This window comes from Terrapene carolina, unplaced genomic scaffold (genome assembly GCF_002925995.2).
Source record: "Terrapene carolina triunguis isolate 2854851 unplaced genomic scaffold, T_m_triunguis-2.0 Scaffold58, whole genome shotgun sequence".
Lineage (NCBI taxonomy): Eukaryota > Metazoa > Chordata > Testudines > Emydidae > Terrapene > Terrapene triunguis.
Window position 1 is genome coordinate 45,857,491 of NW_020664409.1, and position 25,365 is coordinate 45,882,855.

The 25,365-nt window shown below is 39.6% G+C and overlaps 1 protein-coding gene across 2 annotated transcripts in view; it reads right to left on the bottom strand.

The window, feature by feature from the left end:
• PCMTD1 (protein-L-isoaspartate (D-aspartate) O-methyltransferase domain containing 1) overlaps positions 1 to 25,365 on the bottom strand; it is an 83,860-nt gene that overhangs the window by 7,250 nt on the left and 51,245 nt on the right. Inside the window, exons 4-6 of one of the 2 annotated variants that reach the window (XM_026662018.2) lie at positions 9,401 to 9,572; positions 7,364 to 7,487; positions 1,166 to 1,726 (exon numbers count right to left, since the gene is read on the bottom strand). In XM_026662018.2, the coding sequence (XP_026517803.1) occupies positions 1,416 to 1,726; positions 7,364 to 7,487; positions 9,401 to 9,572 (607 nt within the window). In that variant the 3' untranslated portion in view covers positions 1,166 to 1,415. Of the gene's footprint in view, positions 1 to 1,165; positions 1,727 to 7,363; positions 7,488 to 9,400; positions 9,573 to 25,365 lie in introns of those variants that run through there. The other variant, XM_026662013.2, reaches the window with a different exon arrangement.

The following is a 25,365-nucleotide window of genomic DNA, read 5'->3' on the forward strand; positions in this document are numbered from 1 at the left end:
TTTAATAAAGCTTAGTTTAGTTAATAAGAATTGGCTGTAGCGTGTATTTGGATAAGATCTGAAACATTCATTAACCTGGGAGGTAATGTGTCCGATCCTTTGGGATTGGTAGTACCTTTTCTTTTATAGGACAAAATAAGATTCACAGAAATTTTCATTATATGTGATGTGGGTACCTGGATGGAGGCTGGATCACTATAAGGGAACTGTGTTGTTTGGACTTCTGAGTAACCAGTAAAGTAATAAAGAAGCTGTTTTATGTCGGCTTGGTGAATCTAAGTATTGGAATATCCACCAGCTTTATGGGGACTGTCTTCCCCATTCTTTGCAGTTCACCCTAATTGAGTGACCATAGCTGGCTCCCCACTAGGACCCCGGTCACACCTCCCTTATGGCTCCCCCGGAATAATAAAGGGGCACTTTGTGGTTCTCATGAGTGGGGATCCCCATTTGTGGGGAAAGTATCAGAGTGTGGCATTGTGCAATTCCCACTCGTGGTTGACACAGAGAATTCTGCTGAGGGCATCAGCCAGGGTATTTTGGGTGCCTGGGAGATACATAGTGTGGAACATTACATGGTGTTTGATGCACCAGTTCCAAAGGTGGATGGACTAGGAGCAGAGAGAGGTAGACTTGGCGCTGCCCTCTTGTTGATGTACACGACCGCTGCGATGTTCTCAGAGAGCAGTTGAACATGGCGGGAATGGATGAGAGGAAGAAATGCCTGGCATGCAAAACAGACTTCCATCAGTTCTAGCACGTTTATTTGCATCCTGGCCTCTTTGTGGTGTCCAGACCCCCTGGGCTATGTGATGGTCTAGGTGGGCTCCCCAATCCGTGAGGGAGGAATCTGTTTTGATCATGGCCTGTGGGGTGGGAAGGGTGAAGGGGGTACCGACTATGACCTTGGAAGGGTCGGTCCACCATATGAGGGAGACTAGAACTGTCTGGTGGGGGGACAATGAGTCTGGCCTCCAAGCAGTCCTTTTTGCTCCTCTTCATCTACAGACCAAACGTTTGGAAGCAATACATAGATTCATAGATTCTAGGACTGGAAGGGACCTCGAGAGGTCATCGAGTCCAGTCCCCTGCCCGCATGGCAGGACCAAATACTGTCTAGACCATCCCTGATAGACATTTATCTAACCTACTCTTAAATATCTCCAGAGATGGAGATTCCACAACCTCCCTAGGCATGTAGACATGGTTGCAGGATCACACAGAGGTACAGGCTGCCATATGTCCAAGGAGGAAGAGACAATAGTGGACCGTGGTGCATGGGTTGTGGCGTACGTCTGCAATTATGGCCGTCAGCATTGCAAAGCAGTCTGCCAGAGGAAAGCTCATGCCACGATGGAGTCGAGTCGCGTCCCCTTACACGGAAATAGAGAAATTTCTGGTGGGCTGGGTGAATGTCAATGTGGAAGTAGGCATCCTCCATGTCGAGAGCCACGAACCAGGCCCAGTAGCAGAGACGGGATAATGGATACCAATGTCTCATTCAGAATTTGGATTTTCTGATAAAGGTGTTCAGTAGTTGAAGGTTGAGAATGGGGCGGCACCCTCTGCCCTTCTTCGGTATGAGGAAGTATGAGAAATAGAAGCCTCTTCCCATGTAGGGAGGTGGTACCCACTCTATGGCTCCCTTCACGAGAAGGGTGTCTGCTTCTTGTTGGAGAATGCATTGATGTGAAGGTTCCCCTGGGTGGTCCGGGGGAGGAAGGGGCTGATGCAGGGTTAAAAGAAAAGAGAAATTCTACAACGAACAATATAAGCTACTATATACAAATGGACAAAAGTCACTCTCTGAAACTAAGTGTGAAAGAACTAGGGTTCTGACTCAGGCCACATGGTGGTAATAGGGAACTGGAGGGCGTCGATCTGCACAACCTATTATACCCTCAGCTACGAGCATTAGGGGACACATGTGCAGGTCAACGAATACTGCTAAGAAAATCTTCCAGCTCCGGCGCATGGAGTGCATTTGCACCCACATTTGGAATATACATATAGGGACCATAAAGAACAACTTTTAGTTGTCTAGTACAGAGATTAACATTAAGTAGTTCCACAGTTAAGGTTGCACCAGGACTCTCCTCTTAGTGCAACCTTTGCAGTCTTCTAGTTCTGTTCTGCCTTTAGAATGATTTGATTTGCTCACAGAAGGGCTGCAGTAACTGTCAGTACAACACATGACATGCCCCTCCATATTTGTATTAAGTATGTTCTATATTGGTTCTAATAAGCAAGGCTTGGACTCCTACTTAGGCTTGTTTTATTCTGGCTGTGACAGCTAGAATGTAAGAATGGCCATTCTGGGTCAGACCAATGGTCCATCTAGCCCAATATTCTGTCTTCTAGCAGTGGCCAATGCCACGTGCTTCAGAGGGAATTAACAGAACAGGTAATCATCAAGTGATCCATCCCGTCGCCATTCCCAGCTTATGACAAACAGAGGCTAGGGACACTTCAGAGCATGGTAATAGCCATTGACGGACCTATCCTCCATGAACTTATCTAGTTCTTTTTTGAACCCTGTTATAATCTTGGCCTTCACAACATCCTTTGACAAAGAGTTCCACGGGTTGACTGTACATTGTGTGAAGAAATACTTCCTTTTGCTTGTTTTAAACCTGCTACCTATTAATTTCATTTGGTGACTGCTAATTCTCGTGTTATGAGAAAGAGTAAATAACGCTTCCTTATTTACTTTCTCCACACCAGTCATGATTTTATAGACCTCTATCATATAATAATAATAATAATAATAATAATAATAATTAATGGAGATATCCTATCTCCTAGAGCTGGAAGGGACCTTGAAAGGTCATCGAGTCCAGCCCCCTGCCTTCACTAGCAGGACCAAGTACTGATTTTGCCCCAGATCCCTACGTGGCCCCCTCAAGGATTGAACTCACAACCCTGGGTTTAGCAGGCCAATGCTCAAACCACTGAGCTATCCCTCCCCCCCTCTTCCTTTAGTCGTATTTCTTCCAAGCTGAAAAGTCCCAGTCTTATTAATCACTCCTCAATGGAAGCTGTTCCATACCCCTAGTCATTTTTGTAGCCCTTCTCTGTACCTTTTCCAATTCCAATATATCTTTTTTGAGATGGGGCAACTGCATCTGTATGCAGTATTCAAGATGTGGGCGTACCATGGATTTATATAGAGGCAACATGATATTTTTGGTCTTATTATCTATCCCTTTCCTAATGATTCCCAATATTCTTTCAGCTTTTTTGACTGTCGCTGAACATTGAGTGGATGTTTTCAGAGAACTATCCACAATGACTCCAAGATCTCTTTCTTGAGTGGTAACAGCTAATTTAGACCCCATCATTTTATATGTATAGTTGGGATTATGTTTTCCAATGTGCATTACTTTACATTTATCAACACTGAATTTCATCTATTTTGTTGCCCAGTCACCCAGTTTTGTGAGATCCCTTTTTAATTCTTCGCAGTCTGCTTTGGACTTAACTATCTTGAGTAGTTTGTATCATCTTCAAATTTTTCCACCTCACTGTTTACCCCTTTTTCCAGATCATTTAGGAATATGTTGAACAATACTGGTCCCAGTACAGACTCCTGTGGGGGACACCACTATTTACCTCTCTCCATTCTGAAAACTGATCATTTATTCCTACCTCTTTGTTTTCTATCTTTTAACCAGTTACTGATCTATGAGAGAATCTACCCTCTTATCTCATGATAGCTTATTTTGCTTAAGAGCTTTTGGTGAGGGACCTTGTCAAAGGCTTTCTGAAAATCTAAGTACACTATATCCACTGGATCCCCCTTGTCCACATGCTTGTTGACCCCCTCAAATAATTCTAGTAGATTGGTGAGGCATGATTTCCCCTTACAAAAACCATGTTGACTCTTCCCCAACAAATTGTGTTCATCTATGTATCTGATAACTCTGTTCTTTACTATACAGTAACTCCTCACTTAAAGTCGTCTCGGTTAATGTTGTTTCGTCGTTACATTGCTGATCAATTAGGGAACATGCTTGTTTAAAGTTGCGCAATGCTCCCTTATAATGTCGTTTGGCAGCTGACTGCTTTGTCCACTGCTTGCAGGAATCTCCGGAAGAGCAGCCCCTCCTTGTGGGGATTAGAACCAGGGGAAGCCGGCAGCCCCCCCCCCCATCAGCTCCCCTAAATTCCCTTTAAGGTATGTGGCTCAGCAGCTGCCCAGCATCAGTTCAGCTGTCCCTCCCCTCATTGCTGTTCTGCTCCTGACCTGTCCTCTGCCTTAGAGCTGCTCCTGGAGGCTTCCTGCTTGCTGGGGGAGGAGGAGAAAGGGGTGCTGATATCAGGATGTCCCCCTGCTCCTGCCCCCCACCCCCGCTCCGTACCCCCTCTCCACAAAGCGGAGGAGAGGACAGGACTCCGGGACAGAACGGAGGGAGCTTGCTCTAAGCTGTTGCTTCCTGTCTGATCTGCTTAAAAGGGCAATGTACTTGAAGTGGGGTCAGCGTACTTAAAGGGGCAATGCACATATCTCTCTCTTTCACTAATGCATGCACCCCCCAGAACTTTTGAAAGTCAGCACCTGTGCAGCCGTGCATGTGCTGTCAGGAGGAGGGAGTGGTGTGCTCCAGCTGGATAGCATGGGCTCATCATCATGTTCAGTTTTTGCAGGGAAGTATTTACAGCAACTGCCCTGCATCTGTTGTGTTTCCTCCCTCCTGCCTCAGTCCATGCTGCCTTGTAGAGTGTGAGGCTATATTAACAACAGCGTATTAACCCTTGAGGGTTCAGCCGAGTGCTAGTTCATCATTTGGCAGCAAGGCATTCCCTGGGAAATATTCCACCCTCTGACTCCACCACCTCAACCAAGCTTTACAATCATTCATTGCTGTGTACAATATTAAACTGTTTGTTTAAAATTGTTTAAAAAACTTATACTATACATGTATATAATGTCTTTTGTCTGGTGAAAAAAATTTCCCTGGAAGCTAACCCCCCCATTTACATTAATTCTTATGTGGAAATTGGATTTGCTTAACACTGTTTCACATAAAGTCGCATTTTTCAGGAACATGACTACAATGTTAAGTGAGGAGTTACTGTAGTTTCAACTAATTTGCTTGGTACTGAAGTTAGGCTTAGCGGCATGTAATTTCCAGGATCGCCTCTAGAGCCTTTTTAAAATATTGGTGTCACATTAGCTATCTTGTACCATTAGCTGGTACAGAAGCTGATCTAAATGACAGGTTACTTACCACTGATGTTAATGCTGCCATTTCACATTTGAGTTCCTTCCTACACTGCCTCCTTTCAAAGTACTGTATCTGGAACACAAGAAGTAGGTTTTCCCCCTGCCTATACCTCTGGGCAGGAAAGAGGATTTGAAAAAAAAAAGAATTTATATCATGACAACTGAAGCAAGGTAGCGGAGAGAGCCTGAAAAGTGTTTTTCACCATCTAGGGAATGTGACTGAATTGGATTGAGAACCCTGGTCAGAGGATAGTGTAAAATGTGTAAAAATGGCTGAACAGAGAAGAGCAACTGGGCACTTTTGAAAATCCCACTAGGCACCGCATCTAAATACCTTTAAAAAAAATTTGATCTAAAGTGTTGGAATGAGAAAGAAAATCCCAATCACCATCTGTTAAGCATCTCCATGTCCCTGAAATGTTCTGGCTCCCTTCCCAAGACACAGACTATAGAGAGGCACAGAGGCTTACCATCAGCCACTAGGCATATGGTGCTTCTGGCCATCCCATTCCACTCTGGGGGAGAAGAGGGATTTATACAATGTTTCACTGCTCTTTGGAAGGCAGCACAAGGGGCATACATTCACCATCCTCTGCAACACCAAGTATTAACTGTGTATGTTTTATTTGTGCTTAGTCAAAGTGGACTTGGTGGACTGCGAGGGGGATGTACTCTTGCCTCAGTATTCTTGCCAGCAAGTTAAAGAAGTATGGGCTGGATGAATGGACTATAAAGTGGACAGAAAGCTGGCTAGATCATTGGGCTCAAAGGGTAGTGATCAATGGCTCCATGTCTAGTTGGCAGCCGGTATCAAGCGGAGTGCCCCAAGTGTCGGTCCTGGGGCTGGTTTTGTTTAATATCTTCATTAATGATCTGGAGGATGGTGTGGATTGCACTCTCAGCAAGTTTGCAGATGACACTAACCTGGGAGGAGTGGTAGATACGCTGGTGGGTAGGGACAGGATACAGAGGGACCTAGACAAATTAGAGGATTGGGCCAAAAGAAATTTGATGAGGTTCAACAAGGATAAGTGCAGAGTCCTGCACTTAGGACAGAAGAATCCCATACACTGCTATAAACTAGTGACCGAGTGACTAGGCAGCAGTTCTGTAGAAAAGGACCTAGGGGTTACAGTGGATGAGAAGCTGGATAGGAGTCAACAGTGTGCCCTTGTTGCCAAGAAGGCTAACAGCATTTTAGGCTGTATAAGTAGGAGCACCGCCAGCAGATAGAGGAAAGTGATCATTCCCCTCTATTCGGCATTGGTGAGGCCTCATCTGGAGTACTGTGTCCAGTTTTGGGCCTCACAGTACAAGAAGGATGTGGAAAAATTGGAAAGAGTCCAGCAGAAGGCAATAAAAATGATTAGGGAGCTGGAACACATGATTTATGAGGAGAGGCTGAGGGAACTGGGATTATTTAGTCTGCAGAAGAGAAGAATGAGGGGGGATTTGATAGCTGCTTTCAACTACCTGAAAGGGGGTTCCAAAGAGGATGGATCTAGACTGTTCTCAGTGGTACCAGATGACAGAACAAGGAGTAATGGTCTCAAGTTAAAGTGGGGGAGGTTTAGGTTGGATATTAGGAAAAACTTTTTCACTAGGAGGGTGGTGAAGCACTGGAATGGGTTACCTAGGAAGGTGGTGGAATCTTCTTCCTTAGAGGTTTTTAGGTTTGTCAGGCTTGACAAAGCCCTGGTTGGGATGATTTAGTTGGGGATAGGTCCTGCTTTGAGCAGGGGTTGGACTAGATGACCTCCTGAGGTCCCTTCCAACCCTGATATTCTATGATTCTAATGTCAACAATAGGATTTTGGGAATGTCCACAAGAAAAAATGAGGGGGGGGGGGAGAGAGAGAGACCAGGAAACTCACTGTATTGTTTTAATTTAAAATATAAAAAATAATACACTTCATTGGGTACAGAGAGATTTGTGTCTTAGTGATGCTGAACACAAGTCAGAAGTTTTATATATCAGAACCAGAGGGGGCTAGAGCTTTTCTGAACAGTACATTCCCATTCTAGTGCATTATGTCTGTATAACACAGCCTCCCCACCCTGTGGACAGGAATACCAGCTCAGGCCCAATAAACTTAGATGTGCCAAAAAGAAAAAGCCACAACAGATGACACTTACGCAGTCCCACAGTATCACGTTTGCTGTTGTCATTCCTGTTGGGTTGTACTAGTGGAGCAAATGAAACAGCAAGGATGTTTTTACTTTCCCAAGTGTTCTGTCCAGTTCGCAGGATTTGTGTTAGCTGCATGAAAACAACAAAAATATAAGACAAAGTTCAGCAGTTAAGTAAATTATTTCATCTGCTTTCTTATTTGTTTTTGTTACACCCACCATTCTTCAGTTTGAGGCAGTTTATAACATTGCCATTTTAATTTGCTTCAAATGTAATTCAGAGAAGCTGTTCTCTTGCCAAAACTGAATTTTATATACTTTATAAAATGATACTCAGCCATTTCCCATTTTGTTGTGCTCTGAAAAAAATAAGAGCTTTGACATGTATTTATGTTTTATTAACAATGCCCTTTTGGTAACTTTTTTTTTAAAGTTCAAATGTCCAAATTATTTACATTTAATATTACTGTAAGCTAAGAAGGCAGAGCGACATTTAGAAAGATTTAGAACAGTTTCATCTGCATTTGCGTGATCATACTCTGAAAATCCTAAACTGCCTAGACACAACTTGTGTCTAACCACCACAGTAGTGGGCACATAACTACACATCTCTCTATAGGAGGTATTGTTAAAGATACTTTATTTTTTTTAAGGCCCGGCTTGACAAAGCCCTGGCTGGGATGATTTAGTTGGGAATTGGTCCTGCTTTGAGCAGGGGGTTGGACTAGATGACCTCCTGAGGTCCCTTCCAACCCTGATATTCTGATTCTATGATTGGTGGCTGAAAAATAGGAGAAATGAACACACCTCTATTATTAAGTTAATCTAGCAGGGCTTTCTTTGGCACTGGTCCAGGGTGAAACCAGCAAGTCCAAGATCACGATAATTCTCAGATTCTCCTGCATTCATAAATATTAGCAAAGTATACTTATATGAATCATTAATCTTCTATTTAATTAGATTAGAATTTTCCTTGGAAATATTTTAGTTTATCTATATAGAGAATAATGTTTACTAGTGAAAGTAACATGATATGCCTATCAATTTAGAAAGCACCCAATTATGCTACCTATATGATAGCGTATTTTAATGATACACGCTTTTAAACAATTTCAGTGCTGTTTGGAAGAAGTTATGTAGCAACTATATGACAACTCCTTTAGTGAGGACTGTTAACTACGAAGTAACTTGCAAACTAATCTTCAGCTCAAACATTTCAATAAAAATTTGGCTGTAAAAGGACAGTAACTTGAGCAAGTTACTTTATCTCTCTGCATCAGTGTCTCCTATCAGTAAACTGGAGATAATAATGCTTACTTTTGCCAGTAACGCTCTTTGAGATCTATGAATAAAAATGATATAGATGCTAAATATTTTATTATTAAATTACACTTCTGACTGAAAATATTTTCCCTATTATTGTGACACGTAACACCTAAAATAACAATATCTGAAAGAGATCATTAAAAAATTCAATGTTGTTAGTCTGCCTATATAGTTAATGTCACTGCTTCCCCTACAGTCAACTAGATAAATCTGTGCTGAGTTTTCTTTCACACAATAGGGAAGAGAAAATTATTTTTTAAAGAAAATAGGATAGGATTTTTTTTGTTTTATAAATCAAGGACGCCCTGGGGCAGGTATAGCACATTAGAGTACTTTTTGCGAAATCCTGGCCCCATTGAAGTCAATGGGAGTTTTGCTATGGACTTCAACTGGACCAGGATTTCACCCTTTGTCCCAGCTTTTTTTTTTTAGCTAATTAGATTTCAAGTTAATGGTGTCCTTGTAAATATGGACATATGGGTGATATGGCAAGCTAGTTTGACTTAAAAACAAAACACTCAAACAGCGCCTACGATCACTTTAAAAGACTATAAAAATCTTCACATTCACACTGTACTGCTGTAATTGAGCAGACAAGGATTATTAGTCAAAAAGCAAGTAAATCAAGTCTATAGTCTACATACGAGACAAGCATTTTTGTTAAACTGTGTGATTCTTATATCAAAACACAGCAAGGGAAAATTGTCAGTGAATCACCTGATCTTCTATCGGCATAACCAGAATACCTCCAACTTTCAATAAAATTTTCATGTAGTTCTCATGATCTTTCTGGACCCCAGCTCCACAATAAATCCGGTCATACTGATGACTATCCGATGCAATCTCCAGACAATTACCAACCACAAAGGCAGGTTCACAGAACTCAAATCTGGGGGGACGGAGGGGAAGAAAGGGTAAATATTTCAGAATAGTAGTCTATTTTTTAAATACAAGCAAATTTAGCTAAATATAGTAAAACTTCGATTTCACATCTTTGCTCATTTGTAATTAACACATTTAAAAAGAGTGTCGGCATGCTGTAATTGTACTAGATACAGAAACAGAAGACACGACTGAAATATATCAATATTTGTCTATGCATATCAGTTTACACTGCCAAAAAAGAATGGTGCATTATTTTCTAAATGCAATCATATATGCCTTACTGAACAATTAATGAAGTAGTAAAAAAACAAACACAAAAAGCCCTTTTAAATTACTGTCTTTATTCACATTTATAAAGTATCCATGTTATGCTCTGGGTTTGGACAAAAATTAAAACAGTTCAATAAGTCATTGGTCTCAAACTACTCCCCTTTCATCACCCCCTAAAACCAGCTCTCTCCCAACCAACTCCCTTCTCAAAAGGAAAAAAATATGGAAAGACGTGTTTTCCAGTATGTGCCCTAAAAGTCACCAACTCTGGTTCTGACAGACCAAATAGGAGAGGAGAAAGTGATTTCAAGAGTCAAAGACCCCTCATTAAGAATTCCATTCCATCAGCTCCTATTCAGTACATTTTTTAAGCATGAGCCTAACTTTAAGCACATGAGCAGTCTCACTGAAGTTGTGACAGAAGAGGAGCAGCTCTGTAATAACTCAGATACTGTATGAAACCTGGTAATTGGAATGTTTACTGTATGCACAAATTAGTTTATTTTAATCTGGGGGACTAGCAAGAAAAACAACAGGACATGAAACAATGACTCAAGATAAACCACCCCTCAGGAAATAAAGGGTTAAGAGACAAATCCCTTAACTATTAACTTTAGAGATTCTACCTCCTGTTCCAATCATCTTGCAGAACTGGGTTTGACAAGCAGGGGCAAAGCCTGAGAACTGACAAGAACAAAAACTGTGACTGGACTAAAAAGGACTCACTCTTCCTCAAGATTTTAGGGAGTTCAGGGGAACCAGATTGACAGACATCTTCTGTGACTGAAGTTAGGCCTAACCTAGCTTACCAGCAGGGGAAGGTAGGGGTGAAAGTAAAACAGATATGCGTAGACTGTTTTAAAATCCTTACTCCCTAAATGCTTTGTTCCTACTGTTAAAACAAAATTCTTTAGTTTTAAGTAAGTTGTATGGTCAATACACACACCACTGGTCACAAACTCCAAAAGGGGAAATCACAGTTGCCAAATCCAGTTAAACCACATGGGTGAGCATAGTTCATACATAGAGTACTGTCGCCTAGGACCTGGTCTAAGTGTGAGAGAATTGAGGAATTCCACCCCAGGAGAGGTAAAGGCATGAGGCCTGACGCCTTAGGGGAGCAGGAAGGGGATAGAGGTGCAGTAAGCTCTGCAGCTGGAACAGAAGCCATTGCAGCAGTATCACAAGGGACAACAGGTGGTGTCGCAGATAACCCAAATCATATTGTTAGAGATATTCAAGTCAAAACCAGCATTTTAAACTTCATCCAAAATCAATTTGCGCAGCTAATGCTGATCCCAGACCACACTCCTTTCAAGAAAAATTGCTTAATTAGTAAGGTCCTGCATTCTCAGATGTTGCCTGTTTTGTGCTGTACCTTGAACCTAGATTATGCAGCAAAGCCCAGTACAGCAGAGAAACTCTACCAATCTACTGTCACAAGCCTCCTTCCCCTTCATAGGCACTATAGCAGCCTAAAACGCTCAACACCCAGTCTTGTGCCATAAGTGTCTGTATGCTCCCCTCTTCTCTGTAGGGCTGCTAGACGGTGAGGCTCCTGAGGGTCAGACCTACATTCATAAATATTTTCAAGTGTTCCTATACAATAATGGGGTGGTCTGAGAAGGGGCTGCACCTAGGAAAGTGTTAAAGTTTAAACCAAAGCTTTGAAAGAGGTGGCCTTTGTCCCTGATTGGGCTCAGGAATTCCAGTGCCAGAACATCCACAGCTGCATCATGCTTCAAGTGTGCAGGAGAAAAGTCAGCCTGCCCCTAGCTACATTCAAATGGAGCTCTAAGGTACTTAGTGCTTCTCCTGTCCACCTTCAAGAGTTACACATAGCTATTTCATGCATAGCTTCCAAGATCCCTCCATCAGGGCTTCTGATCCTATAGGGCACTATAAAAGGCTGTCACTGATACCTGCATTTCCTTCATCCTCTATCACTGCCTGGTTCCCTATCAACTGCTCCATCAAAAGGGAGAAGTTACACAATTGCTTATATGGCCACATAATCCTTTGTGAAAGCCCTGTGTACTATTCAGTACTGACTGAAATGTTCAAATGGAGTTTCAACATCATGGCTTTGGAGGTTGGAAAAACAGAACTCTGGGCCACAGCTCCTTACCTGAAATCCCAATATGCTCAGACTTGTATGAGTAGAACTTTCCAGGGGGTTCTGACTTTGGTGCTTAGATTCATGTTTACTGAAGTATGCAGGTCTGTACTGACAATAATCAAATCTTTGCAGCACATTGCTGGCGAAGTGGCATACAAAATGATGCTAATTTTGGATTAGATTGATAAATTTCCGGCTATTGATTTGTAAAACAGAAAATATGGTATTACAAGATTTGACAAGATGTCTATAGGGAGGTAAGATGGGAAGGACAGAATTGTTTTCTTCCCTGAAAAACCTTATCAAGTGTAAACCAAACAACCTCATCCATTCAGAGGGTACAGTCACAGGTTGATTTCATCTGGAAGTTCTCTAAATCCAGTGGATCTCAACCTTCATCCAGTTGTATTGAGACGTTCACAGACATCTGCAGACATGTTGTGAATTTGACAGCGGACTGCATCACTGGAGAGAGAATGTCTTGAATTGACTAACAGCAGCAGCAGATCCCAACAAAACACTGACAACATTCAAGACACAGGGAGCTATCAATGTTTCCTCAAATTATAATGAGGCTTGGCGGCTTTCACTATTCACAGCAACACTAAGTATGATACTCAAGGGCTTTCATGTTCATAGTATTGCCATTAATAAAACAATCTTCTGGTTTTGTAAACTTATAAGCTTTTGCTTGAAGAATACAATGCATTTCTTTTGTAAAGATGGATGTTTGATCTTGAAACAGCTCAGTGCTCCTTCCTATTATTAGCTGTATGCATATCCCAAAATACTTTGCCAACTACTGCAACAGCCTCTGAAGTATTGTGGGTACCTCTTAAGCATTCTGATATGCATTTTGATCAGAGTCCACTAGAACGGAAAGCCAGGCTGCAAGAAACAGATCTACAGCAGAGGGAAAGAAAGGGAGGGTGGTTGGGACTGTCTTGTCCATCTCTATGGAACAGTGCAGGGTGTACATACTATAATTCAATTAACTTCACCTTAAGGGGAAGTTGGGAGAGCAAGAGGTAACAGGTCCCAGCAGGACAGGGAGACAGAAAAACAAACAAACAACAAAAACAATGGATGCCTGGATGCAGAAGAATAAATTAATTAGATGACAAAATTCTCCATTTAATGGCATCATGGGAAAAAGCCTGAATCCATGGCAACAAAATTGAAGAGTCCACAGGGCCCTGCTTGAGATGAATGGACAGTTCACAAATCAGAGTTATTCAAGCTGTCAGTCACTGCATTGATTCATATTTAGTTCATTTTTTATATTATCTCTGCAAACACAAGGACTAGAAAAACCACAAAAAGAAAAAAAGATGGGCGGGGGGAGGAATGGTAATAACTCATAAAACCTGTTCACGATCCCTACAGGGTATCCTTGCTCTTTTCCCTGAGACCTTGGACTAGCAGAAGTAGCCAGTCTATATGCCTGACCTACCAACTACTACGACCCCTTTTTCATTCATGGCTTCTTCTTGCCCTTCCTCTGTAGGATCTGGCAAGCATATTACCAGACACTCCCAGCAGCAGCCTTCCATGCTTCCTCTGCTGGTAGCCTCTGTTGTCTCTTGATGCTTGTGGCACTTCTGGCCATTTTATCTTTCTGAAATAAACAGGAAAGGGGAGTATTTCCAAGAAAATGCAATGGCATGCACATGGATAACACACAAAAATCTTACTTTTTTTAAAATCTCTTTTAGAGAAGTGACATGTGGAGATTCCAGACACATTTTCAGAGTGTCTGCCATAGTTAGTGAAGACTATTGTGGTTAGGGACCCTTTGAAAAGTTTTAACAGAGAAGATCCCTGTTCTCCTCCTTCAGAATTTAACTGCAGAGGAGACTAGAGGAGAGGGGGAGAGCTTCCCACAATGCCCACAAAAATAACCCAGATGAGCTAGAGGCTCCCTAAAGGCACAATATCAACATTAGTGTTCCTACTGCATACTCTTTGGGGTGTGGAAGAGCAGACAAGTTCTGTTTTACATTATGTCTATGATTTATGGGCTGGGGTCATCACATGGTTGAATCAAGGAGGAATACCAGGAACTCTTCCTTCTTACTACATTTGTGGCATTTTGCAACCTTTGTCTATGGCCCACGGTTGCAGTCTTCATCCAAGTGAGCTGGTAAAGGCCTTTAAAGCAACATGCAGCCTTTGTGATATGCAGGGAAAGCCATTACTATGGCCAGGGAGCTCCATCTGGTCCATGACCTGGCACTATATGACTAGAGACAGGCTACACAAGACACATGGTAATATGAATAATAAAATAATCACAGTGATCACTTCAGTAGTATAAAGGTACTGTTGTGAATCCACTGCTTAACTATTGGAGATCTAAAGTCTAAAAGAAAAAAGAAAGAGCTATCACCATCAAAGTTTCAGCGAAGCAGAAAACAGATAAAATACCCCAACCCAGAGTAGCCTCCTGAACTGACTCTCTCTTCCTGGAGTAGGAAAAACAAGCAGGAGCTATTGAACTAATGTTAAAGAATCTGTGAGTCGAAGGAAACAGAAATGCCCGCTTCTCTATTGCGTGCCACCTCCTATTGGTATACTCATTTTCTGACTCCATAAGTAACTCAAGAATTTCTGAATACAAAGCTGACAGTTTAATTCTATTTTATAAGATGTGTAAACCTCCCTGGGTCTATTTTTAACTGATCAAATGCTCCCCAAAAATATAATTCAGTTGAAAAACAGTTGCCCACAAGAGTTTTGATACAAACTTTTGATGTGGTACGAGACCAGCTACTGAAACAACAGGGTCTCATGAAGACTTCAGTTGATATAACCTCTTTTGGAGAGAGATGAGAATTTCTTCTCTGCTATACTTCATATACCAAAATCTTTAAAGAGGCATTTAGAGCTTTGCTGGGTTTTTCTTTAATCAAATGCCTTAGGGTACCTTTCTCTCAAAAGGCAAAAACATACCCAAAGTTCACATCACTGTATTGTACCTCCACACCGCTTCCAGCATAAACAATTGACGATAAATGCGGTATCATTGCAGTAGCATTCGGAAGAAGGAAACCTACAGCCTAGTTGTAGCAACCTCTTCTACCCATACACCACACTGCTTGTTTTTCCCATAATTTCTGCAGAACACTACACAAAGCTGACTATAATACAAATATTCTTCTGTAATATAATGAATGCTTTAAAAACAATTATCACTATGTAACATCTCTCCATTACACTTTAATACCACAAAGCACATAAACTAGTTTGTTTTAATATGAAATTCAATTTAATCTGAGCTAAAAATCGTTCAATTAGTCATATTGACACTACACACAAGATGTCACTGTTGATTTAATTTCCAATGTTTTTTAGACATCAAAATGGATTAGTCATTCAATTTCCTTTGCTCTCTAACATTAAGCTTTTTATTTTTTTTAACACCAAGAACTTTGCTGAAAAAAATAATTTATTGTCAGAATGTTGGCACTGACAAATACATAAACTACTTATCAAGATGAGACATATTTCACTTAGTCATTGCCCTGTAATGAAACTAGAAAAAGATTTTGGTCTAACAAATGCCTGATGTGATTCACCTTTTGTTAACACCTAATGTGATTACCATTGTGGTTTGATTTCTTTTTTTAGGAAAGTTTAGAAAAATCTCTCAGCACAGTGTATATGAAATAATGCAAAGTAAATACTTAGATAATGCTGACCCAATGCTCTGCTAATATGGAGAATGTACTTATAATCATATCAGTTTATTCAATAGAATCAGATACTTTCATTATGAGTTTGGTAGGACCACCAAGAATATCAGAAATTAAAATTCTAGTTATCTATAACATGGCAACAGGAAGAATTCCTCGGTGTTTAAATGGACACCTGCCACAAGCACATGGCATAGACTAATTTAATATTGCACTGATTTTTCATATTGGGCCAATGGTAGCCATACTACACTTGATTTTGTTACAGCTTATTCGTAATCATACACTTTCCCCTCTAAACTGCAATGACTGCATTTTCATAGCTTGCATTTGAAGAAGCAGTCATGAAAAATTTGTTTTGTTAATTTATTTTCTCTGGTATAACATGCCCATGAATCCAACAGAAACAGGATGTTCTCTTTCAGACAATTTCACCGGAAGTAAAAAACAAACAAACAAACAAACAAAAAAAACCCCGTCAATCAAGGACCCAGGAAGTTTAAGTTCATTTCTCACCTTCTCCTGCCAAAGCAGTTTAATTAAACACAGACTATGAAAATCCATATTCATGAAAAGCATGATTTTCCATAAGAACCAGCAATGAAATATTACTACTAAAATAAAAATTAAACATTCACCAATTTGGACCAAGGTGTTTACTTTGAAAAAAGAAATTAAGAGGTTAATTTTTATTTCACTTGTATCCATATCTACTATTATATTCTGTGTCTGATATAACAAGCCGAGAGGGTAAAGGAATGTTTCTATTTATCAATATCATAGCATTAAACCCTCAATTAGAGCGTGCTACAAACTGACCCAGTAACTCACTGTATAGTCACTAGCCCACAGCGAGTGGACCCAATCACTGAGTCTCACGTGCTTCCAAGCCAGCTAGGTCTGGATTCTATTCACTAGCTCTAGGGGTGTAGGACTCACACTCCCAGGTTCAGACTTTGTCTGATGCCCTTTCTTGGGATGTGGGATGTCAATGTCCAGAAACCAGTGTAAGAATCCTCCTGAGCCCCCCAAATTGCTTCTCCGCAATCCCCCAGAGCTCGACCTAGGCTGTGGGCAATTAGGACTTACTTGTTTAACCCCATCAGACACAACATGACAGAAAAGCAAAGAACAAATGCTTTAGCAGAAGAATTTAACCATATTTACTCTTAAATCAATCAAGAGTTACAGATCTCTGAAAACAAACCTGAAGTCCTAAAATGCACCCTCCCATAGTATGAGCTCACCTCTTTCTGTGAGTTTGTAGTGCATCAACAGACTAAGCTGGGCAGAGTCCCTCTTTCCCTCTCTGTCCTGCAAGTCCTTATGTATAGCAGTCAACCCTCCTGCACAGAGTAAAACCCGGATCTTACATAGGGCCTCTGTCTCTGTGCCACGTGTGCAAACTATAAGTGCTATAGCCATCGGTCATGCTTGTCCCCCTCAACCTCTCTTTCAGAGCACTCTGTAGAACTACCATTATTCCATGAGGGGCAGGCCTGTAGGTGAGAGTCAAAGTCAACGGCTGTCAGCGATGGCCCTTCAGTGTCGATGTACACCACCTTTCCCAGGCAAAGCAGCTGTCTGGAGCGCAGCACAACAGCCTGCCCTTGGGCAAGTCCAAACAAATGTGGTCACAGTACACAGGTATAAAAACCTTCACAATTTGATACAGTAATATCCCACTCCATCACAGAGAGAAGTAGCTGAACAATACTGGAGCAAGTTTGATTCAGACCGAGTACCATTCTTCCAAAAGATTCATCTGAAATGGCTTTCCAAATCAAGGACCGAACATTGCAGTTCTAACTCACGAGTCATTCCATTGACTCATATCAATTTGTAATATTTTCCAAAATGATGACTACACAATTATCTCGCTTATTTCCTTTGTTAGTGTTATTTATTTTGGACTAGTCCAAAAAAAAAAAAAAAAAAAAAAAAATCAGGATCATAGTCCCACTTTGTGCATGTGCTAAAGACATGGCACTTGATTTTCATTTACTTTTCATTGCCAGAGACTTTAATATAAATGAAAACCAGGCCCATGGTTTCTACCTCTGAGAATGTATAAAGTGAACAAGCAAAATGGTGGGGAGGAAAAAAGGACAGAATTTTTAATTATATAATTTAAAAACAATCCATTACCTCCATCCATCCACCTAGCCTATGTTACTGGACTAGTTTCTCAAATGTTGCAGTAGAGATGGATCTTGTACAACCAAAGTTAAAGCCATTGTTTGTGCACTGTTCCTTCATAACTTCTAGACATGTTTTATCTTATCCATTTTATAACAGTTGATTCTGATACGTTCCTCCCTCCAAGGATGGGTGGAGGAAGACGCACAGAATTATAGACATACATAAGTGTTTAGCTCTCAAAAGTTGCCCCAAAGCTTTTTCTGAAAATAAAATTTTTAAAAATGTATCTTAAAATCCCAAATCTTCAAGCCAACACAGGAGCTGTGCTGGGCATGGGCACTCAACAGTCATACAGAGGCTCCTGTTGTGTCCACTACATGGGATACTTTGAAGGAATGTTGATGATGGCCCAGTGTCAGGGTATGATCTAGAGGGGCTATTTCAGCCTGTGGTGTTTGGGGGGGCTCTGCAGTAGTCCCTGCTCCTGACCCCTCAGTTGAGGAGGTAAAATTCAGCTCCCCACCTCCTCACTCTCCACCTGCATAGAGACTGAATACTGTAGCCAGAATAAAAGAATGTCATCCTAAGAAAACACATATGCAAGTAGATTTCAAAATTTACAAACACGTTTTAAATACAATTTTGAAAATTATTTCCTCTTGCAGGAAACCTGTCACATCAGGGTTCTGTGTTTCACCCTCCACAGATGATATCATGAACACAAACAGTCCAGGGAGCTGAACAGCCTGTACTGCTTGAGATGTTCTTTATATCATTAACTTTAGCAGGGGAAGCAAGAAAACTATGAACTAAGGTCTCAATAAAAAAAGCTTTTCAGTGAATCTTCAAGATGTGTTTATTTGTGGTATGTAAATCTACACAAGCTGGTGATTTGGGAAGAAACAGCCGTGAAGGTGGTGGATTATTTCTGGACATGACTAGCATTATTTCATTTTGTTCTAACTTCCCGTCTGGGTCATTACTGATGCTAGATTCCAATGAGGCTCTTATTTTAAAAAATCCTAAGAAGCAGTATAACAATTTGGTATTTCAAAACACTTATTTGTTTTTAAAAGAATTGGAGATTTTATTGTCCTTCATGCATCCAGCTTTGCTATTACTTTATCCTTTTTATGTTAAGACCAAGACAGGCCAATTTCTTGTGGCCTAAGAAAAGGAAATTAAGTGTTGGCATACACAAAATATTTTAAAAGCAAATTATGAATCTAATATTGATAGTCCATGGAAAAAGCTTTGGCTCTAGCATTCATGTCTAATAAAAATATTGTTTAAGTATTCAAAAATCAAGAAGAAATTAAACTCACATCTCTTAAAAGCATTTGTCAGTTGCCTATAGTACAAGATTTAGGCAGAATAAAAATATTTCCTATACAAGTCTCAGTTAGATTTACACCTTTTCAGAATCTTACAGTGTGAAAGTATACAGATTCCAGAATTAATTCTCAGAATCTATATCACTGTTCAAAACAGTCTCTTGTACTTTGAAGATGTTGATATAATCCCAGAGATAGTCCTTGCTAGAGTATCAGTTTTTTTCCTTCTAGTATTTGGTTTCTTTTTCATACATTAGTGTTTGTATATTAACCATAAATTTTATATGCTGATGTTCCAAGTGATGAGGATCTCACAGGATGACTGCAAAGTCAAACTTATATGGAGGAGATTGGATATAGAAAAGCAACCTGGTTTGCAAGAGCCTCTCTCTTGGTAAGTAATAGTGAAGGACTTCTGATCTCTTGGATCCAAAAAGGATTATCCCTTCAACCATTTTACAGCCACAGTATTATAAGGATTTCCTCTTGATCTTTTAGCAGTCTAAAAGACAATTAAGAGAAACATGTACTAGAAATTTTGGATAGCATTGAACATCCACAGCAAATGCTCCCAGAGCCCCTTCTGTTAAGAAAATAGAGTATTGTGTTTTGATTTAGTCTATTTTCAGTATCTCTGAAAGTTTGTATTTGAGTGCTAAGTCTTCAATGAAAATTTGATTCCCTCTGGAGAACCATCTGTCAATTTGGCCAATTAATATTCATATTGTATACCTATTTGCATTGCCAAAATATTAGAGGTCATTGCTCAATAACAATTCCTGTGGCTTTTTGTGGGACAGGCTGAAATATTGCTTTCTGATATTATTAATATGTGGCTCATTGTTAATAACCTCTGACATTCCCGTGGAACTGAGGAGTCAGAATAGTTGCAAGACGCTGATGTGCTTCTGAGTTGTCAAGAGACTTGCAGCTTAAAAAGGTACTTTTCATATATTGCCCAATCCAGGAAGGGGTTTCCATTGTTAATGCTGTTCTCATAAGGGAGAAATTTCTGACTATGTTTGTGAACAGTCAAAGACTAGATGACTAGGTAAGGAATTGAAAAATTGTATCATTATTCAATATGGGGCCATAGTGACAAATATAATTTTACAAGATGCACATGTAAATTCTTGTTTCTATTACATCATGTGGTAAGACGACAAAGGCAAAATCTTTAAGTCAATTTTCACATTTTCTCTCTACTATACACACTTTATACCTTTATTTTTGAATAAAATACCACTTTCTCCCCAAATCACTTGAGTTGGCCTTTCTCTAAGTGGTATATTGCTTTGGGGGGCATTTAACCATTAATTCTTTTTCTATAACATTTGACATCTTGGTTACTATTAATTCTAGACTATTATTGCTTTTATAAGCAAATATAGTCTTAAAAGCTCCAGTATGTCCCCTTTCCCATCAGATATGGTATTAACACTACTATTTCAGGGAATACATATAAAACTGAAGACAATCTGAAGAGTAAACTATAATACTAATAAACCTGTGAAAGCAAGTGACCCTTAAAATCTGAAGTGACATGTAGCACTATGCATCCACTACAACAATGAATGCAATAGGTTTAGCATTAGAGATGTAGCTGATAATGTTGCAGATAACATTTCTCTTTGATACTTCATCTTGTACATTTATTCAACTTCAAACTAATGCAGTAGTGCATTAAATACTCAGAATCACATACAACCCAAGCAGAGCTCAGAAATAACTTTGGAGCACAAGATTACTTGAATAAAAACTGAGGTAATTAGTGTATTACATGACCCTTAGATATAAATTTTAAAAAGCTAATTTGTTGATGTTTTCATCCATTTCATTGAGAGAGATGAGCAAAAACACATTTCTCCCTATCGGATTATCTCTGGAGAACAAATACTTGTGATTCAATCACTGGTTCTTGCAAATATTTATGTCTAGACTTGTCACCCCTTCAGAGTCTGTTCCAGAATTTAGAATCCTTCACGTAGCGTATCTAGACCTTGAAGATAAAATAGAAACAAAGATTTTGAAAGAATGATCTAAAGTGATTCCACTGTGGACTTTAAGGTTTTGAATAAAGGGAAGACTTTTCCCTTCTCCATTTCTTCTGCCACAGTATTTTTTCGTGCCTCAAGTTTTCCCATCAGCAAATTTTGTGATGAAAATTTGGAAAAACAGATAATCTTTCCATTGAAGTAGTGCATATCATTTTATAGAGTGAAATCTCAATGTATACGTCAACATAAATGTCCATTATAAAATATGAAGCTAGTGATATTTGCTGTTGACTTAATAGTTTGATCATGGTAGTCAATAGCTTCCTTTGAGTCAGTTCATAATTCTACTCCTATCAGAATTTGTAGAAGCAAATGAAGTTTGAATGGAACCAGTGTCCCTTTTTCTACTTTTGTCTAGGAGATCTTTCTACAATGCTTCTTCAACTAGAGGGGATTTCTTCAACTAATATAAAATGGGTACTTGGGAAGATTCAGTTGCTGCGCCTACTTTTGGTAAGGCTGGCTGCAATATCCACTTTTAAAGTCCTGCAGTTTATAAGGCATCATGGTTATAACTATTCCTCCTTTGTAACATCTCCAGATAATGGAAGATGAGGAATATAAACAAATGTTTGCCACACTCTCATAGTGTCAGAGAATTCTAATAAATAATCTCTTTTTGGTGTTCCTTGTTAGACTAGTAAAGCTCAATGACAGTTCACCCCCTCTGGAATGGCACAAGGTTCCAGAACTTGGAACAGGTTCAGGGGTTACTTTTCTCTTTTTTTTTTTTCCATTTTCTTTTTGATAGCTTATATCTTTTGTCTTTATAGCAGGACAATCATTCGACAGTAGCTGGATGAAGACTATTTTCTTCTTTGATGACTCCTAGGGGTTGCCAATTCTGGTTGGACATATTCCTGGAGGTGTCATCACAGGACATAATCTTTAATTAAAGATTAATTTTTAATTCCTGGAGACTCCAGGAGAATCATGGAGGGTTGACAACCCTAATGACTTTTTGTGCATGACTATTGTTTGAACTTCCTTTACAAATGGAGAAATTAGCCTTAACAATGTTCTAACTAAAATGAACTAAATTTTACTGGAGACTGCTGGGAGACTGACAATAGAAAGTTTCACTTTCCCAGTGCAGATACAACTTACTAAAAGACTTCAGGAGGAAGTCTTACCCATAACATTTATCCCAGAAATAGTACTAGAATCCTAGTCACTTACCATTGCAGTTGTTTCTTTAGAAGAGTAGCGATAAATTCTTTTGATCCTGAGAAGAGTGTTGATATTTCTTTCACGGCACTCACTTCAGCAGCTTACACACGTTTGGTTTTTGATAGGGTGTTAGGAGATGGGCGACCTAGCCCTGCCCTGTGGCTCTCCCTCCGAGACGGATATTCTAGGTCTAGAAGCCGACTGGGAGCAGAAAAGACAACATATTCCCCTTCAATAAACAAGTGAAGCGGGGCCTGATACTTTGCACATATGTGCTTTAGATAGAGCCTTCTTAAGGACTGAGTTTTTCCTTAGGTGGCATGCATCCTCGCTCAAATGTTAAATGTGGAAGGGATTCTTACCACACGTCAAACTCAGACCAAGATCATCCTTCAATTAATGCCTAAATAAGCTCTCTTTTACAACAAATCTTTCCAAAGCGTAATCAGAATTAAGAAAGCACTTTCTATCTAGTTTGCTTCTAGAGGTAAAACTATCTTGTGAAATAGAATCAAGACAGCACTTTACTTCTCTTAGATTATCAAATGACAATTCCATCTCCATATCCAGTCACAGGAGAATTAAACCTTTACAGATTAGCGGGATATGGATATAAATACAAATGATTACTGGAATGATTTGCCTTTTTAAAGCAAGACTCTGAAGAGTTGTTTTATGTAGGGGAACAGCTTCAGAAGGGCCAAATGATGGCAGCTGAACTCCCAGAAGGAGTCAATCACCCTAAGCATCGAAGAAAAGGAGCATGCTTCCCCCGCCCCCTAAAATCTCTTTAAGGATGAATATGCTACTTTCATAGAGCTCCCAGACTCTGATCTAAACCTGTCCCACCTGCTAAGAGATTAATCTTTTTGTCTATGAATTTGCTCATCAGGAATTGGGAGAAAATTATAGGTTATGCTATACAAGATTTCTGCATGTTTCACCTTTTATTTCTCCTATAAAAGAGGATGTATAGCATACACTTCAAATAACTCCATGTGTTTAAGTTGTAAGAACTCCATGTTAAGCATCAGGCTTTAGCTGCATGATCCCCAAGCAAAATACCCATGTGCTGGGCTGGAAATATACAAAGCATCCAGGAAATTGTCCTAAAGGTATCTATAGTTTTTTGCTTGGTGACTGGTTGACAAAAATTTAAGCTGAAAGAACCAAGCCAAGCAACAAGGTATTTCACTGCACTTTTTGAAGATGCACTGGTGAACTTCTTTGAAGTGATTTTTATATTTTTATCCAAGACATGAACACAAAGACAAGCACAGAAATACTGAAACTTTTGCCACTTGGAAATGTAGTCTCTGCTCCCATCTGGGTTGTGCACAGAAATGCTCAACACAGAAAGATTATGGCTTATAAGTACAAGTGACTAGAACAGTCTGGAATAGTATTATTCAGCATATTACAGAACCTTTGCTTAAAATGTGTATTTAAAATCTAGTTTGAAGCTCTGTAAGTAGCTAAAAATAAGCTAACCCAATTTTAAAAAGATAAGAGGTAGACAGTTAGGCCCAAAGACTCCTAGTCATCCATTGAATAAGTACAGGACAGGAAGTAGCAATTCAAACTTCCACACTTTGTCCTGTCAGTTCGCCTCAAATATAATTAGAGTTATACCACCAAATAAGCAGATGAAAATTATTTTCAGTCAATAGACCCCTGCTGGGTTCAAGCCAGTGATCTAAGTGAAAGACTCTGCATGCCTTTCATGAACACTTTTTCCTGGAACGCTTCTCATCCAAGTATTGAGCAGATCCAATCTCAATCAGCTGAGAACAGAAGTCACAGACCATAGTATCTGCAGGGTAGGTATCTCATTTATCAACTGAAGCCCCAGGAACCAAAACTAGGCCTCCAGCACAATAGCATGTTCCTACTATGTCTTTAGGACAGACATCCGTTTTAAAAATATTTTATATATTATAAACAAATTAGTAGGATCAGAAGAACAATTCCCTTAGAACACCATGTATCAGGTCTTCAAGATATCACCCATCCAAATACAGTATTAACTCGGTACAATAAGCTTTATTTTCAAAGAAAATAGCCAAAATTAGCGATATTCAAGACGAAAAATCATCCATTAGGCAGCCAACCCTTATTCCTTCATTTGTAACCTAGTGGTTACCAAATATATTTTTACCAGGAAGTACTTTCACACTTAACAGAATTTTGTTTGTTGGTTTAGTTTTTTTTAAATAGCCATTGCTTGGTTGCTTTTTGTTGCAAGAATGATGATTGAGTAACATACTGTGGCGTAAAAGATCCAAACTTGTTAGTGGGCATAAAAACTTTGTGTATGATACTTACATTAATCCCATGATCTAGTTACACAATGGAATACAGTCAAGTCACTTGCAGCTAAAAGAATGAATTAAACTATCACCTTAAAGTAGAGCAACATTCAGAGCACCACAACTAAATAAGTCTTAGTGAAGCAAAGGGGAAAAAACCCTTTACTATTTCAATTCATTGTAAGACTTCCACAACATATCTCAAAACAACTTTCCTTCAAACAAGGTATAGACATTCATTTACATTCAAGAATAAGAACATGCCAAGTTCAAAGTTTTTAATAAAGTGAAACAAAGGGACTGAAAATAAGTAAAACCACTGTTTTTAACCTTCATCTAGTTCAAAAATGGCCATATTTTTATTAAGTTGTGATTTGCATTCTTCCTTCTCCTCTTTTCCTGCCTTCCATTCTTCCTTCCTCCCAAGCCCAAAAGATAACTTATTCATAAAACTATGAATGACTGAAAACTGGGCGATTTAATAAGAAACAGCATCCAAATCTTAAGTACAAGATCACTAATGTAATGTTAGAGTAGAGAAAATCATTAGTTACTATATGTTAACACAGTTTTCTGTACAGATGTGTCATGGATTAATTGCTCCATATTACTTAAAACACACAATTCTTCTGGCTATAATCCTTTTTAATTCATGCCAGTTTAATGCAGGGTGCACCAAGCCTCCAATTATATCAGGAGGT